This window comes from Muscardinus avellanarius (assembly GCF_963383645.1).
Source record: "Muscardinus avellanarius genome assembly, chromosome: 10".
Taxonomy (NCBI): Eukaryota; Metazoa; Chordata; class Mammalia; order Rodentia; family Gliridae; genus Muscardinus; species Muscardinus avellanarius.
The window spans coordinates 72,172,564-72,188,270 of NC_137796.1; the positions used below are offsets into that span (position 1 = coordinate 72,172,564).

At 48.3% G+C, this 15,707-nt stretch overlaps 1 protein-coding gene across 1 annotated transcript in view; it reads right to left on the minus strand.

The window, feature by feature from the left end:
* Window positions 1-15,707, minus strand: part of IQCE (IQ motif containing E) — a gene marked incomplete at its 5' end in the record, with an annotated part of 55,045 nt that overhangs the window by 30,037 nt on the left and 9,301 nt on the right. Inside the window, 9 exons of the mRNA XM_080703819.1 lie at window positions 2,425-2,474; window positions 2,723-2,795; window positions 4,570-4,640; window positions 5,815-5,865; window positions 5,971-6,084; window positions 8,350-8,420; window positions 12,082-12,210; window positions 14,356-14,401; window positions 15,017-15,064. Coding sequence (XP_080559945.1) covers window positions 2,425-2,474; window positions 2,723-2,795; window positions 4,570-4,640; window positions 5,815-5,865; window positions 5,971-6,084; window positions 8,350-8,420; window positions 12,082-12,210; window positions 14,356-14,401; window positions 15,017-15,064 — 653 coding nt within the window. The remainder of the gene's footprint in view (window positions 1-2,424; window positions 2,475-2,722; window positions 2,796-4,569; window positions 4,641-5,814; window positions 5,866-5,970; window positions 6,085-8,349; window positions 8,421-12,081; window positions 12,211-14,355; window positions 14,402-15,016; window positions 15,065-15,707) is intronic.

Genomic DNA, 15,707 nt, shown 5'->3' on the forward strand with positions numbered 1-15,707 from the left:
TCTCTAGAACAATAAAACTTTTCTTTCTGGTTACATAACTACCCGAATAATAGCTTTGTTTTTGCCTCTTTCCCCATAAAGTCTAAAACACAGGCAGTCTTCATTGTTTATAAATTCCATCTTTGCAAATTTGTCCATGTGTTGAGATTTATCTGTAGCCAGGAGTGGTGGCGCACACCTATAATCCCAGCATTTAGGAGGCCAAAACAGGAGGGTCACAGGTTCAAGGCAGGTCTCAGCAACTTAGACTGCCAGCAACTTGGTGAGACCCTGTGCAAATACAAAAAACTAAAATAGGGCCGGGCGTGGTGGCGCACGCTTGTAATCCCCGCGCTTGGGAGGCGGAGACAGGAGGATCGCGCTGGTTATCGCGCTGGTTCGAAGCTAGCCCCGCGCTGGCTTAGGAGACCCTGTTTCTAAATAAAAACATAAAATAGGTCTGGGAGTGTAGCCCGGAGGTAGAAGGGCTTCCAGGAACTCCAGTACCACCAAAAAAAAAAAAAAAAAAAAAAAAAAAAAACTAAAATAGGGCTAGGAGTAGAGCTCGGAGGTAGAATGTCCCTGGATTGAATCCACAGTCCAAAAAAAAAAAAAAAAAAAAGATTTATCTGTAAACCCCAAATCCATTCTCATGGGGCTCTCAAGGGGGTCCATACACATGCAGAGTGGTGAACATTTTGAGTTGTTAATGTGCAAATTCCCAGCTGAGGTCAAACAAGACCATGCTGTCTTCTTGTTTCAGCTCTCATACTATAAATGTTCTTTTTGCAATCCTATTGAGTGCAAAAAGATACCATTTCACATCTTTGTGTTGTTCATTTTGTGTCTTTCAGTGGCCCCACAGTGCTGTCTAAGGTCCTAAGCACCAGGCTGCTATGTGCCTTATGGAGAAATCATCTGTGTTAGATGAGACTGGCTCAACCATGAGTCATAGCACTGCTGGCTAGGAGTTCAGTTTAATGAACTCAACAATATGCATTTAATGTCTTTAAACAAAAACAACATAAAACCAGGTTGGTCTGATGCTGATGAGAGTGTGAGCAGAGGCTGGCAGGGTCCCAAGCCACACGGTTCTAAGAGCCATGGTTCAGCATCTGCTAATTCAGTGTCCACAGACTTCACAGAATGACTATTCATTTACTGCAAATAATGGGAACTGACTGTATTTGTTATCTGGGCCGTTACAGGAAACATTTCCCAGCCTCCGTCTTATATCACACGGGGTAGAGGAGAGGAGAAAGGGAAGACCAGCCTGGCAGCGCAGGCACTCCGCAAGGCAGCAGACCTCTGCAGAGGCCGCGGCCCGGCCACGCCCATGGCAACGGCCCTCCCAGAACTCCTCGAAAGCCCAGCCTCACCATGTTGAGAAAAGGATAGTGGAAATCTGTGTAAGGAGAACCTTGATGTCTCTCCTGATCAATATATCTGGAAAAAACTTTAAGGGGCAAGAGGAAGTTGGATCAAATGTCTTTCTGATGAGGTAGATCTACTTGGAATAACAGCATTTTCCTGCCGGCTTGGGGGCGCACACCCACCGTCCCAGTTACCTGAGAGGCGGGGGCGTGAGGCTTGCAAGTATGAGGCCTGCCTCGGCAACTTAGCAAGACCTTGCCTCAAAATGAAAAACAAAAAGGAATGGGTGTAGAGCTCAGTGGCAGAGTTCCCTTGGGCTGCAATAAAAACAAACAAACAAAAAAGCAAAAACAAAACAACAACAAAACAAGCTGAGCATGGTGGTATGCTCCTGTGATCCTAGCACTCAGGAAGCGGAGACAGGAGGATTGTGAGTTCAAGGCCAACCTCAGCAACTTAGCAAGACCCTGTTTCATAATAAAAAATAAAAAGGGGCCAGAGGCATAACTCATAGGTAGAATGCCTTTAGGGTCAAATCCCAGTACCAAGAAATAAAAACTAAGCCAGCTGGACACAGTGGCACACTCCTGTCCTCCCAGTGCTTGGGAGGCTGAGACAGGAGGATCACACGTTCAAAGCCAGCCTCAGCAACTTAGTGAGACCCAGTTTCCAAAAATGAAAAAGGAAAAGAAAGGGAAAAAGCCAAGGGGTGTAACTCAGAGGTAAGAGGCCCTGGGTTCAATCCCCAGTACCAGGAAAAGAAAACCCAAAAAACAACAAGAAAAGAAAAGCCACATTTCCCAATTCTAAACTAGAGGCCGTTAAGTGGCATGTGTAACTGGTGCCCAGAGCACTGAATGTGCGGCTGTCAACAAGCAGGGACTCCAGGGCACGCTGTAGACACCCAAGTGGAAACAGAGCGGTTCTAACCATCGGCAGCTCGGGGCAGCGCGGGCACCGCTGCCAAGTTAAGGCAGGAGGTGCTGCTTCCGGTAACGACTGCCCTGCCGTTAGAGCCGCTTCAATAGCATGAAGGCGACATGTGAAACGTGGCTGCAAACGTTATCGTACTTCTTTCCTGCAGGTTCAGAGCTTGCCAAGAGAGTCTGTAGACGATGGATCTGTAGGTAGCAGAGTAGAACGTGTTAAAAGTCCAATGAAGCACAGAGACTGCTTCCCGCAGAAAACTGTCTGCAGAGTCCCGATTCCTGCCTCGTGGCAGGAGTAAGAACTGCATGGACGTACATCACGTCAAACTCAACTGAAGCCGGGCCTGGGCCAGCGCCGGCCTCCTCCACGCCCCTGGGCAGCAGCGGCCTCCCCCGCTCCCCAGACGCCCTTCCATTCCCGCGTCAAGGAGGGTGCGCACCTCCTCGTAGTAAGTCTCCATGGCGATCCTCATCTCCTCCATGTTGGTGGTCTTCATGTCAGTCTGGAGTTTGCTGGAAACCCAAGCTCAGACTTAACATGGCAATGCTGGCACTCCCGGGGACCCCAGGGGCCAGAGGAGCGGGGTTCCCAGAACGTTCAGAGAAGGAATGGCTTTGGAAGAGAGCTGGACGGGAAAGAAGAGGCCTGAGCTGACCCTCAGTTGGCTTCGGTTTTGAACAAATACTCCTCTGGAGACTGATGGGAGGATTCCTTGCACCGGGAAGTGACCCTCTGGGCGAGACTGGATGCCTCCCTGAGGGAGTCGCAAAACCCTGAGGACCCGTTCCTCCAAGGAAGGCTGCTCTCACCCACCGGGGATAAGCACGCGGACAGACCCCAGAGCTGAGAGAGGACAGACTCTGGGCAGGGGGTGGAATGGCCAGTTTTATAGAGAAGAGAATCGCTTCTCCCTCCCCATTCTGTCAGCACATTACCTCCTTCCTAACAAATCATAGGCTTTAGACAAAAGGCACCAGCAGAAAGGAAGGCAGAGGTCAGCGCTCTGAAACACAGGCGGGATCAGCAAAGAGCCAAGTTTATTTTACGGTGCCAAATTTCAGCAAGAAACAAATGGGGGGATTACACAAGGCATAGACAGGTTGCTTGAGTTTTCCTTAAATAAGTGTAAATGCAGCCTAGAAAGACTATCCCTTGGCACTACCCAGCCTGGTGCAGAAAGACAGGCCAAGAAACACGGACAGCTCCACCAGAACAGCGTGAGGTCAGCGCAGCTGAGGGGCTGGAGAGATGGCCCTGGACTAAGGGCTTGTATCATGGCCTATGACTCCACAGTGGACACAAGAAGCAGTCTGCACAACGGTGAAGGGGGAAAAGCATTTCTGTTTTGTTTTTTGGGTGCTACACCCCAGTCCTATTTTATTTTTTATTTTGAAACAGGATCTTGCTAAGTTGCTGAGAGTCTCATTAGGTTGCTAAGGCTGTCCTCAAACCTGCACTCCTCCTGTCTTAGCCTCCCAAGTACTGGGGTTATAGGCATGAGCCTCCAAGCCTGGCTGGGGAAAAGCATTTCTTAAACATAATGATAAAAAGTTGAAGGGAAGCTGGGTGTGGTGGCGCACACTTGTAATCCCAGTACTTGGGAGGCTGAGCCAGAGGATAACCAGCCTCAGCTACTTAGTGAGACCCTGCTTAAAAAAAAAATAAAAGTTGCCGGATGTGGTGGGCACACTTGTAATCCCTGCTCTTGGGAGGCTGAGACAGGAGGATTGCACAGGTTTGAAGCCAGCCTCGCTAGCTTAAGAGACCCTGTTGCCAAATAAAATATAAAATAGGTCTGGAAGTGTAGGCCAGAGGTAGAAGGGTTCCATCCCCAGTACCACCAAAAAAAAAAAAAAAAAAAAAGTTGAAGGGAAATATTATTTCCTATTGGACAGTACTGGAGGGAATGCAAATTTTGAGAGAGAGAGAGAGAGCGAGAGAGAGAGAACGCGTGCACGCGCGCATACGCAAGCGGGACGTGCTGCTCTACACCTGTAATCCTAGCACTTGGGAGGCCCAAACAGGAGGATGGCAGGTTTAAGGCCTCAGCATCTCAGTAAGATCTGGTTCAAAATGAAAAATTAAGAAGGGACAGGGGTATAACTAGGACGTAGAATGCTTCCGGGGCCAACAATCCCCATTACCAAAAGTAAAAATAAGAAATAAGAGAGAAGGGGACAGCCAGCCCTCCATTTTGAGTGGGAAAAGAGGGGGACAGAGGCTGGTGGCGGTGGGAGGGAGCGGCAGAGCAAAACCGACACGGAACAGAGGCGGCGGCGGCCCTACCTGATGGTGCTGTCCTTCTCCTTGCACTGCTGCTCCAGCCTGAAGATCCTCTGCTTGAGCCCATTGATGACCTGCGACAGAGGGCGCCACTCAGACACCCGCCCAGGCTGGCGCCCCGCCCGCCTGAGGACACTGCACACTTCCTCCGCTTGCTCTTCCTTCCTGAGCTGCTGCCCTTAGGCTGATGTCAGTGGTGTCGAGGTCCCGCCTCTTGCTCATACTGCAGGAGGCTGAATAAGCCGAGGAGGAGAGCAAGCTCCTGGCAGGGAAGGAGGCCACGGGCTGTCAGTGCCCACAGGCAGCCGCGCTCTCCAAAGCACACTCAAGAGAAAGGGCAGGATGGGTTGCCAGCTGTCTTAAATCAAGGAACACACTACATGCAATGCCAGATATAAACACCGCTGATAGCCAGGCATGGTAGCACATGCTTATAATCCCAGCACTTGGGAGGCTGAGACAGGAGGATCGCAGGTTTGAGGCCAGCATCAGCAACTAAAGAGACCCTCAACAACTTAGTGAGACCCCAATTTCAAAATTTAAAAATAAGCCGAGTGTGGGGGCACACACTTGTAATCCCAGTACTTGGGAGGCTGGGACAGGAGGATCGCAGGCTTAAGGACCGTCTCAGTAAATAGTGTGACTCTCATCAACCTAGTGAGTCCCTGTTTCAAAATAAAAAAATAAAATAAAATAAAATAAAATAGGGCTGGGGATGTAACTCAGAAATAGAATGTCTCTGAGTTCAACCCTCAATACGAAGAAAAAAATATATACACAGACACACAGACACACACACACACACACTCCCTTGACTTATATGAGTTTACTAGTTTACTATGCGAGTCCCAAATGCTAGTTTACTGGCACAGCATTAACCCACGGCTCCGCTTTCCCTCATTTTGTTTCATTTAACTTGTTATAGGTTACTACAGTCTGAGAGATGTTTGTATCTATCCTAAGGACTTTGTGTTTTAAATCAGAAACATCTGTTGAGCATAGGTATGCCAGGTGACGGGTCTCCCTGGCAGCCTGCTGGCCTCCTGCCTTACTCCCTTGGCACACCCTGAAGCATCACCATGCAACCCTCAGGCTCTGTGGAGGATTGTTCTATAAGGTCTGCACCTGCCCGCCTTTCTGCTACTCTCCTTGTGCCAGGGCTTTGGGGAGGAGGCGTCTCTCCTGTGTGTGGCTGTGGCTAACCCCGTCGCAGTGGGAGCTCTGTGTGGCACCAGAGACTCTACTCACCCAGCCAGTGTCCGGCCTTTTCTCTCCCAGAGTCCGGACAAAATCTGGGCCCTGTGAGCAGATTGAGACATGAGGACCGGAGCGGTTCCACCCCGCCCTGGCCCACCCGGACGGTTCCATCACGGGCAGGAGCCCACCAAGAGGTGGGGGACTTACTCGACCTGGATCCAAGAGCTGCTCTATCTGCCGATCCTTCCTGCTATTCTCCTCTTCCAGGCGCCGGAGCTTTGTTCTCATCAGATCCACGTCACTCTTCTGCGTGTGTAATGACTAAAGAAAACAAAGAACCACGTGCACGCACTACGCAAGTGTACACAAGTGTACACAAGTGGGAGGAAGGTGTGAGAGCTGCCTGGCCCCGGGGCCTGGAGGCCACAGGGGGCGCCGAGGGACTCCTGGCAGTTGGAGGGCTGCCCCTTACGCAGGGGAAAATTCACACAGCTGGGAATTCTCCACCACAAGGCCAATGGCCTCCCTGCTGAGGAACGGCGCCCTGTGGCCACAGCAGTGGCAGCGCACCAGTGCCGCGAACGTCAGCTCTGGAAGGTGTCAGCCATCCTCCCACATGAGAAAACATTTCTGTCACATGTAAAAGCAAAGGCTAAAACTCATTTGAAATGCTCATCTAGTGCACCGCCAGTGGGTCAGAAGCCAGGGGCACCAACATTTATCTGTCGGTGACTTTTCCCCAGTCTGTGGTGAACTGAAGGTAAAAAAAAGATCATGAAGCCAGGTGTGGTGGCGCACACCTGCAATCCCAGTCCTTGGGAGGCTGAGACAGGAGGATCACAGGTTCTCCGCCAGCCTCAGCAACTTAGTGAAGCCCTCCACAACTTAGTGAGACCCTGTTTCAAAAAAAAAAATAATATAGAGCTGGGGGTATAGCTGAACCCAGGTAGAACATCCCTGGGTTCAATCAATCCTCAATACTAAAAAACAAAAACAAAAACAAAAACTCTGAAGTTCAAGAGACTGAAGACAGAGGACTGAAAACACAATCCTCATGTTTCTGAAACTGGAACCCAGGATGATTTTATCCACAGACCACGATGGCGAATCTGAGTGCAGTCAGCACCTTTTCCCTAGAGAGCCATTTCTAGCCAAGATCCTTCCACAGCAGCCATTCGCTCCTGAGTCTGCTCAACACAGCCTTCCAACCAAAAGGGGAATCCGCGTATGCCAACTGACAGTCCGACCTCAGGTCGGGCTGCCCTTCCACTGTCAGGGAGCCCCTGTGCTTACACAACCAAGCTTGAGTGCTCTGCTGGGACCAGCTCTGACCAGTAGCCTTCCCGGGCTCCCCTCTGGCCTTCCCTGCCCCCAGGTGACACGTTCCAGGCTCCTTCCATGCCCTGGACATGCTGCCAATGCCCTGTTCTAGTGGGAACCCACTAGTACCCACCAGAGCACAGTAGGCCTAAATGCAGGAAAAAAACAATTCAGATACTCTCTGTAGGGGTACAAACATATGCATGGATATTGAAAACTAGTGGGATAATAGTGGTGGTGTTGGCCGGGCGTGGTGGCGCACGCTTGTAATCCCCGCACTTGGGAGGAGGATTCTGCAGGTTCGAAGCCAGCCGCACTGGCTTAAGAGACCCTGTTTCCAAAAATAAAATAGGTCTGGGCGTGTAGCCCGGACGTAGAAGGGCTTCCAGGAACCCCAGTGCCACCAAAAAAAAAAAAAAAAAAAAAAATAGTGGTGGTGTTGATGATGTATTTCTTTTCTCTCTTTTCTTCTTTCTTTCTTCCTTCCTTCCTTTTTTTCTTTCTTTCTTTTTGGTGGTGCTAGGGACTGAATTCAAGAGGCTTTCCACCTCCCAGCTACATCTCCAGCCTTTAGCCTTTTTTACTCTGCGTTGCTGGGGGTCGTCTTAAGCTGGCTGAGGCTGGCCTTGAACCTGCAATCGTCCTGTCATAGCCTCCCAAGTACCATCATACCTGGCCTGATGATTTCAACACCGTTCACACCTACGTGAGTGGGAGAGCCAAAAGGGTCTTGGCATTAGGAAGAAGCACAAGACTGTGCATCCTGGTTTTACCGCTGGTTAACCTTGGACAGGCTCACCTCTCTGAGTCTCAAGTTCACTGCAGATGACTGCTGGGACGGTGGCCCTTTCTCAGAGCTTTTTAAGCGCTCAACTCAGGCAGGGCATGTGGAATGTCTCGATATTACTAAGGAGTCACACAAATGGAAGCTTATGGTGCCACACCCAATGTCCTGATCATGACACCACATTCGCGGGACAGAGGCCTCGGACGGGACTCTAGCCCTTGTCATCGTGCCAGAGAAGTAGAGCAGACAGAATCTAAACTTCCGTAACACCAGGCAAGCTGGGGCTACAAGCCTGCATTCAGCCACTGGTGCAGACTCCGGTGCAACAGACACTGAAGCTCCTCCCACACCGAAGCTCCTCCCACACCGAAGCTCCTCCCACACTGAAGCTCCTCCCACACTGGCACGCCCCAGCCCTGCACTGTAGAAACTACCATGGGAAGGCTGCTCTGCAAAATCAACAGGCACAGGTACACTACCTTCTTCAACTCGATGATTTCGTCATACATGTCTTCTTTCTCTCTGTAGACAGTAGTCCCAGGGACGTAACCTAGAGAAAGATACACAGGCCCTTAGGAGAAACTCAGAAAGGAGAAAATAAATCCTTGGTTATGCTTTAAGGAAAACCTGGAAGTTAATGAAATCATCCTTTTCAGTAAAGAGGAAGTTGGGTGTGGTGGTAGACACCTGTGATCCCAGTACTCGGGAGGCCAAGACAGAAGGATCACAGATTCCAGGCCAGTCTCAGCAATATAACGAGGCTTTTAGCAACTTTGTGAGACTCCCTCCCCTGTTTCAAAATTTTAAAAAGCCAGAAATGGCAGCACACACCTGTAATCCCAGTACTTAGGAGGCTGAGACAGGAGGATTGCAGGTTCAAGGACAGCCTCAGCAAGTTGTGAGACTGTCATCGACCTAGTGGGACCCTGTTTCCAAATAAGAAACAAAACTGGTCTGGGGGTATACAGAGAATGGGTGGAATGCCTCTGGGTTCCATTAACAGTACCACAAAGGAAAATAAAACCATAAAATAGAGGTGGCAGGTTGTAGCTCAGAGATGGAAGGCCCCTGGGTTGCCTCCCCAGTATCACACACACACAAGAGGAGGAGGAGGAGGGGGAAAGGGAGGAAGAAGAGGAAAAAGAGGAGAGGAGAGGAGAGGAGGGGAGAGAGAGGAGAGGAAAGGTAGGAGGGGAGAGGAGAGGTGAGAGGAGAGGAGAGGAAAGGTAGGAGGGGAGAGGAGAGGTGAGAGGAGAGGAGAGGAGGGGAGAGGAGAGGAAAGGAGAGAGGAGAGGGAGGAGAGGGAGGAGGGGAGAGGAGAGGAGAGGGAGGAGGGGAGAGGAGAGGAGAGGAGAGGGAGGAGGGGAGAGGAGAGGAGAGGAGAGGAGAGGAGAGGAGAGGAGAGGGAGGAGCCAGGCAAGAGGTGCACGCCTGTAATCCTAGTACTTGCGAGGCTGAGACGGGAGGAGAGCAAGCTGCGGGCCAGCATGTACAACTTAGCAAGATCCTGTCTCAAAGATAAAGAGCTAGGAATGTACTGGGTGGTAGAGCACCCCTGGGTTCAATTCCCAGTACCACAAAACAAAACAACGAAGAAAACCTTCCAGCATTTTTATCCTAATCATGATACTTCTCCCCAAAGAAAGGAAATTACAAAAAATGGTAATGATATAGAAGGATGAAAAAAAGAAAAACAAAGATGTAAACACAGGCTTTAATTATGGTAAAATATAGATGGGAGTCACAAAAGGAAAAGCGATATGCTTACATTAATTAAATACTCGGTTGGGAATGCAGCTCGGTGGTAGAGTGTTTGCCTAGCATGCAACAAGGCCCTGGGTTCTATCCTCAGTACCCCCCAAAAATAAAATGAAATGAATTACGTGTGTGTGTGCGTATGTGTCACTAGGGACTGAACCCCTGGGCACTCTACCTCTATGTTACACTCTCTTCCTTTTCCTGTGGTATTGGGGGAATTGAACGCAGGGGCATGCTATCTCTGAACTATACCTCCCAGCCATATTTTATTTATAAATTTCTTTCCTTCCTCCCTCCCTCCCTCCCCCTCCCTCCCTCCCTCCCTCCCTCTCTCTCTTTCTTTCTCTTTCTTTCTTTCTTTCTTTCTTTCTTTCTTTCTTTCTTTCTTTCTTTCTTTCTTTCTTTTGCAGTACTGGGGATGAAACCTAGAGGCATTGTACTGCTGAGCTACACCTCCAGCCCTATTTTTTAGTTTATTTTTGAAACAGGGTCTCACTGAGTTGCAAAGGGCCTCACTAAGTAGCTGAGGCTGTCCGTGAACTGTGATCCTCCAGTCTCAGGCTCCCGCATGCTGGGATTACAAGCATGTGCCACCACGCCCGGCTCTATTTTTTAATTTTTTAACTTATTTTTACTTAAATTGTGTACATGTATGTGGTACTGGAGATTGTACTCAATGGCATTTTACCTCCAAATTACATCCTCAGCCCTTTTTTTTATGTTTTGTTTCAAAACAGGGTTTACTAGGTTGCTAAGAGTCTTGCTAGATTGCTGAGGCTGGTCTTGAATCTATGACCCTCCTGTCTCAGTTTCCCAGGTACTTGGATTACAGTGTATGCCACCATGCCTGGCTCCCCAGCCCTTTTTAGAAAAGAAATTAGGCATGGTAGGGATTTTCACGTGGAAATGGAAAAATCCTACAAATCAGGTCTTGCTTGATTTATTTAGTATATATGTTACTGAGGATGGAACTCAGAGGCCGTTCTACCACTGAGCTGTAACCCCAGCCCTTTTTATATTTATTTTTGAAGCAGGGTCTTACTAATTTGCTAAGGCTGGCCTTGAACCTGCGATCTTCCTATTTAGCCTCTCAAGTACTAGGATTAGAACCCAGCCGGGTGTGGCAGTGCATGCTTGTAATCCCAGTTCTTGGGAGGCTGAGACAGGAGGATCACAGGTTCGCAGCCAGCCTCAGCTACTTAGTGAGGCCCTCTGCAACTTATTGAGACCCTGTTTCAAAATAAAGAATAAAAATAGGGCTGGGGTGTAGCTTGGAGGTAGAATGCCCCTGGGTTCAATCCCCAATAACACACACACACACACACACACACACACACACACATACGAAAGCATACCCCACCACGTCTGGCTTACTTTGGTTTTAATGATACCTAATATGTTAGGAATATAAACTATTAAAGCTTAAGCTGTCATCCTAGGCAGTAAAATGAACTCAGGGGACAACAAGACATCTGTCATCACGCCCTACAAGCTGCTCTTTTTGTGGAGGTACAAGAGAAGCCAGCAGGGTGCCGGGATAAAGATTAGAGCAAAATACAGTTCCAATAAACAAACCAGTTCTTTTCAGTAAGATTCAGGATTTTTTTTTTCATGTATTTGCAATGTATTTGTTTCAAAAATTTATTTATTTATTTATTTAGGTACTGGGATAGAACCAAGCGTTATTTTACCTCTAAGCTACACCCCAGCCCATTGTATTTTATTTTTTATTTTATTTTTATTTTTGTGGTACTAGGAATGGAATCCAGGGGCATTCAACCTTCAAGCTACACCCCCCAGTCCTATTTTTCATTCTTTATTTTGAAGCAGGGTCTCACTGAGTTGCAAAGGGCCTCACTAAGTAGCTGAGGCTGTCTGTGAACCATGATTCTCCTGTCTCAGCTTCCCAGATGCTGGGATTACAAGCGTACGCCACCATGCCCGGCTTGATATTTCATTTTGAACCAGGATCTCACTAAGTTTTTGTGCTGGCCTCAAACCTGCAATCTTCCTGTCTTGGCCTCCCAAATGCTGGGCTTACAGGTGTGTACCATTGCATCCAGCTCTACCAGGCCCAATCTTCAGATACCAGCTTATAAACTAAAAACATTAACAGCTGGCTCTCACAAGTTGGTAGGAACTGGCTCCCACACACCACTGCCACCGAGAAGTGCTGAGACAATAAGGACCAAAACAGGCTAAAGTGTCATTGGATCAGAGCCAGGGGGACCCACATGACCTACCCACGACATAAAAACCACAGTGCCCTTGGGGCAGAGCCAGGAAGACCCACACGACCTACCCACGACATAAAAATCACAGTGCCCTACTCATTGCCTTTGTGAAAGCTCAGAACACGATTCAAATAGGTAATACTGAATGCTCCATCTCAGATCATCCTGAGAAGCAGAACTCTGCTCCTAAGCTGGCAGGGTCACCACGGGACCAAATACCTTGCTTTGCAGTTCCCAGCCAGAGCTTCTGTGGAGTCAAGGACATTCTTCCGCTCAGAGGCATGCTCCCTGCTGTCCTGAGAGATCGCCAGGATGCCACTTTTCTCGGCTTAGAGTAGTAAGGTGACTCTAAAAAGCCAAAACAGGGTTTCAGAGTCGCAAAGTACCAATGTCCCTTAACATATGTGCTTTTATTTTATTGTATTTTATTGTGGGTCTGGGGATGGAATCCAGGGGCATTTCACCTCTGAGCTATACCCCCTGCCCTATTTTTTTTATTCTTTATTTTGAAACAGGGTCTCACTGGGTTGCAAAGGGCCTCACTAAGTAGCTGAGGCTGTCTGTGAACCGCGATCCTCAGTCTCAGCCTCCCGAATGCTGGGATTACAAGTGTGCACCACCACGCCCAGCTAACACATGTGCTTTAGAAAGACAAAAATAAGACAAAAAGGATAAAATGGGCAAAAGGTATGATGACTGTAAATAAAAACATTCTGACACAATTTTTTAAAGTTATTTTACCTTTTTTTCTTTTTTCTTGGTGGTACTGGGGATTGGACCCAGGGGCATTCTACCACCGAGCCAAACCCCCAGCCCTTTTTAATTTTGAAACAAGGTCTTACTGAGATGCTGAGGGCCTCATTAAGTAGCTGAGCTGGCTGAAAACCTGAGACCCTCCTGTCTCCGCCTCCCAAGTACTGGGATTACAAGCATGGGCCACCATGCCCAGCTCTTATTTTACTTTTTTTGTGTATGTCTGTGTGGTACTAAAGATTGAATTCAGTGGTGTTCTACCTCTGAGTTACACCCTCAGCTCAAAATTATGTTTTATTTGAAACAGAGTCTCACTAAGTTGTGGAAGGCATCACTAAATTGCTGAGGCTGGCTGGAAACCTCTGATCCTCCTGTCTCGGCCTCCCAAGTACTGGGATTAGAGGTGTGCACCACCATGTCTGGTTTTAAGGTATATATTTATTCATAATATATAACATACATTCTTTACTTTCCAGAAATGTATCTCATGTGTATTTTTTTTGCTAGAATGAAGGGTTTGTCAGCTCTGAATGTATCATGTACCTAAAATATATGATAAATGTATATAGCACACATATACAGATAACAAGGTCAGGGAAGCCACAGGTTTTGGGGTAGCAAAAAGAAGGCAGTTCACATTTATTACCAGCACATTCATGGGCATGGGACTGGCATATGGGTCACTGAGCCCTAGAGTAACGTCAGAACAACAGATACAAACAGGCAAGCCTCGCTGGCACCTGGACCAACCCACCAGGGCAGAGTCCTCCCAGCAGAAGTGGCCTCCCAGACCTTGTGCAGAGGGAGATCAGGGCTGTCCCAGTCCTGCTGCGGATGAGGAAGACAACCCCAGCAGCACACTGAGGCCAGGGGCTCCTGAAAGGAACAGAAAGGCGAGCTTCCCGTCTGTCTTGGAGCAGCTACACATTCTCAGCTCAGAGCAGCTTTCACGCTCAAGGAATAAATCCTGGGTTAAAAACACCCTTTAAGCCAGGCATGGTGGCACACACTTGCAATCTCAGTACTTGGGAGGCTGAGGCAGGAAGATCTCAGGTTCGAGAACAGCCTCAGCAAGTAGTAAAGACTCTCATCACACCAGGCGTGGTGGCGCACGCTTGTAATCCCCGCGCTTGGGAGGCAGAGACAGGAAGATCGCGCAGGTTCGAAGCCGGCCACACGCACTGGCTTAGGAGACCCTGTTTCCAAATAAAAATGTAAAAATAGGTCTGGGAGTGTAGCCCAGAGGTAGAAGGGTTTCCAGGAACCCCAGTACCACCAAAAAAAAAAAAAAAAAAAAAAAAAAAAAAAGATTCTCATCAGCCTAGTGAGATCCTGCCTTAAAATAAAAATAAAATAGGGCTGGGGCTGTATCTTGAAGGTAGAACACCCCTGGGCTCAATCCCCAGTAACACACACACACACACACACACACACACACACACACACACACACACCCCTTTAACTTTGGTAATATTCTAGTTTTGGGAAAGTAGGAGGGGAAAAAACTGTGATGAAGTGCCCGTCTAATGGGAGGCTCCAGAGCTACGGCTGAGCCGAGGGCCGCTCGGGAACCTCAGGTGCACATGTGCCAGGTCCCAAAGCAAATGGCGCAGCCCTGGGCCACTACATCTCACCTGCCCTGACCACACAGGAAGGGAAGGGACACCTTTGCTTCTCAGGGAGGGCAACTTCTGAAACCCTCCCGAGGTGGGAGGGGCCAGAAGGCCTGCTCCAACTTACTTGGTGAAGCGGGAGGAGGTCTGTGGAATCCTTTCCTTTTTGTCTTCTGGAAGAAAGAAGAACCAACTTAGCAAGCGTGGTGGCACACACCTGCTATCCAAAACATGGGAGGCGGAGACAGGAAGACTGCAGGTTCCAGCCAGCTTCAACAACTTAGCAAGGCACTCAGCAACTTAGTGAGACCCTGTTTCAAAATAAAAAATAGCCGGGCGTGGTGGCGCACGCTTGTCATCCCCGCGCTTGGGAGGCTGAGACAGGAAGATCGCACAGGTTTGAAACCAGCCTCAGCTACTGAGTGAGGCTCTCAGCAACTTAGTGAGACCCTATTTCCAAATACAAAATAAAATAGGTCTGGGAGTATAGCCTGTAGGTAGAAAAGCCCCTGGGTTCCACCCCAGTACCATAAATAAATAAATTAATTAATTAATTAAAGAGACTAAAACACAGGTATAGGGGTGCACCTCGGAGGTATAATGCCCAGTACGGCTAATTAATAAATAAATAAATCCAACCAGGGGACTGAAATTTTTCAAGCTCCCAGGTGCATTCAGGATTCGCTTCCTGCTTAAGGGTACCTGTGGGCCTGGCCTCTTTTACATGTCAAAGGGCCACCTGAAAGGGCAGAATAGGCAGCAGCATATAGGTTACAAGTCATACTCACAGTCTCAAAGTCAGAGTCAAAGGTAATTGCAGATAGACTGTCATCTCCCTGGAAAAAAGAGATACAAAAATGGTAATTGTAAGGTACCTGCTTGGTTTCCAATAGTCTGATTCACAAATGCGAATTCAGCCCAACCATGGCTGCTGAAGCAGAAGCCAATAAGCCAAGGCCACTGCAGGGCGCCTACGCTTGTAATCCCAGCACTCTGGAGGCTGAGACAGGAGGATCGTGGGTCACGGACAGCCTCAGCTTCTTAGAGAGGCCCTTTGCAACTCAGTGAGACACCATTTCAAAATAAAGAATATAAAATAGGGCTGGGAGTATATAAAATAGAACTCAGGGTAGAATGCCCCTGAGTTCCATCTCTAATACTGAAAGAAAAAAAAAGAAGAAGAAAAGATAGTCTCAGTAAGTAGTGAGATGCATCAAACTAGCGAGATCCTGTTTCAAAATAAAAATAAAAAGTGGGGCTGGGGGTGTAGCTCAGAGGTAGAATGCCTCTGGTTTCAATCCCTAAAAAATTCCAACAAAAAATAAAATAAGATAGAGCTATGGTATAGCTCAAAGGTAGAATGCTGCTGGGTTCAATCTCCAGTACCCCGGTTTGGGGGGGGGGGTCATACAGAATTCAAGAGACCCATGGCCAAAACAATCTGAAAAAAAAAAAAAAAGGTTTCGGGATGTATGCTTC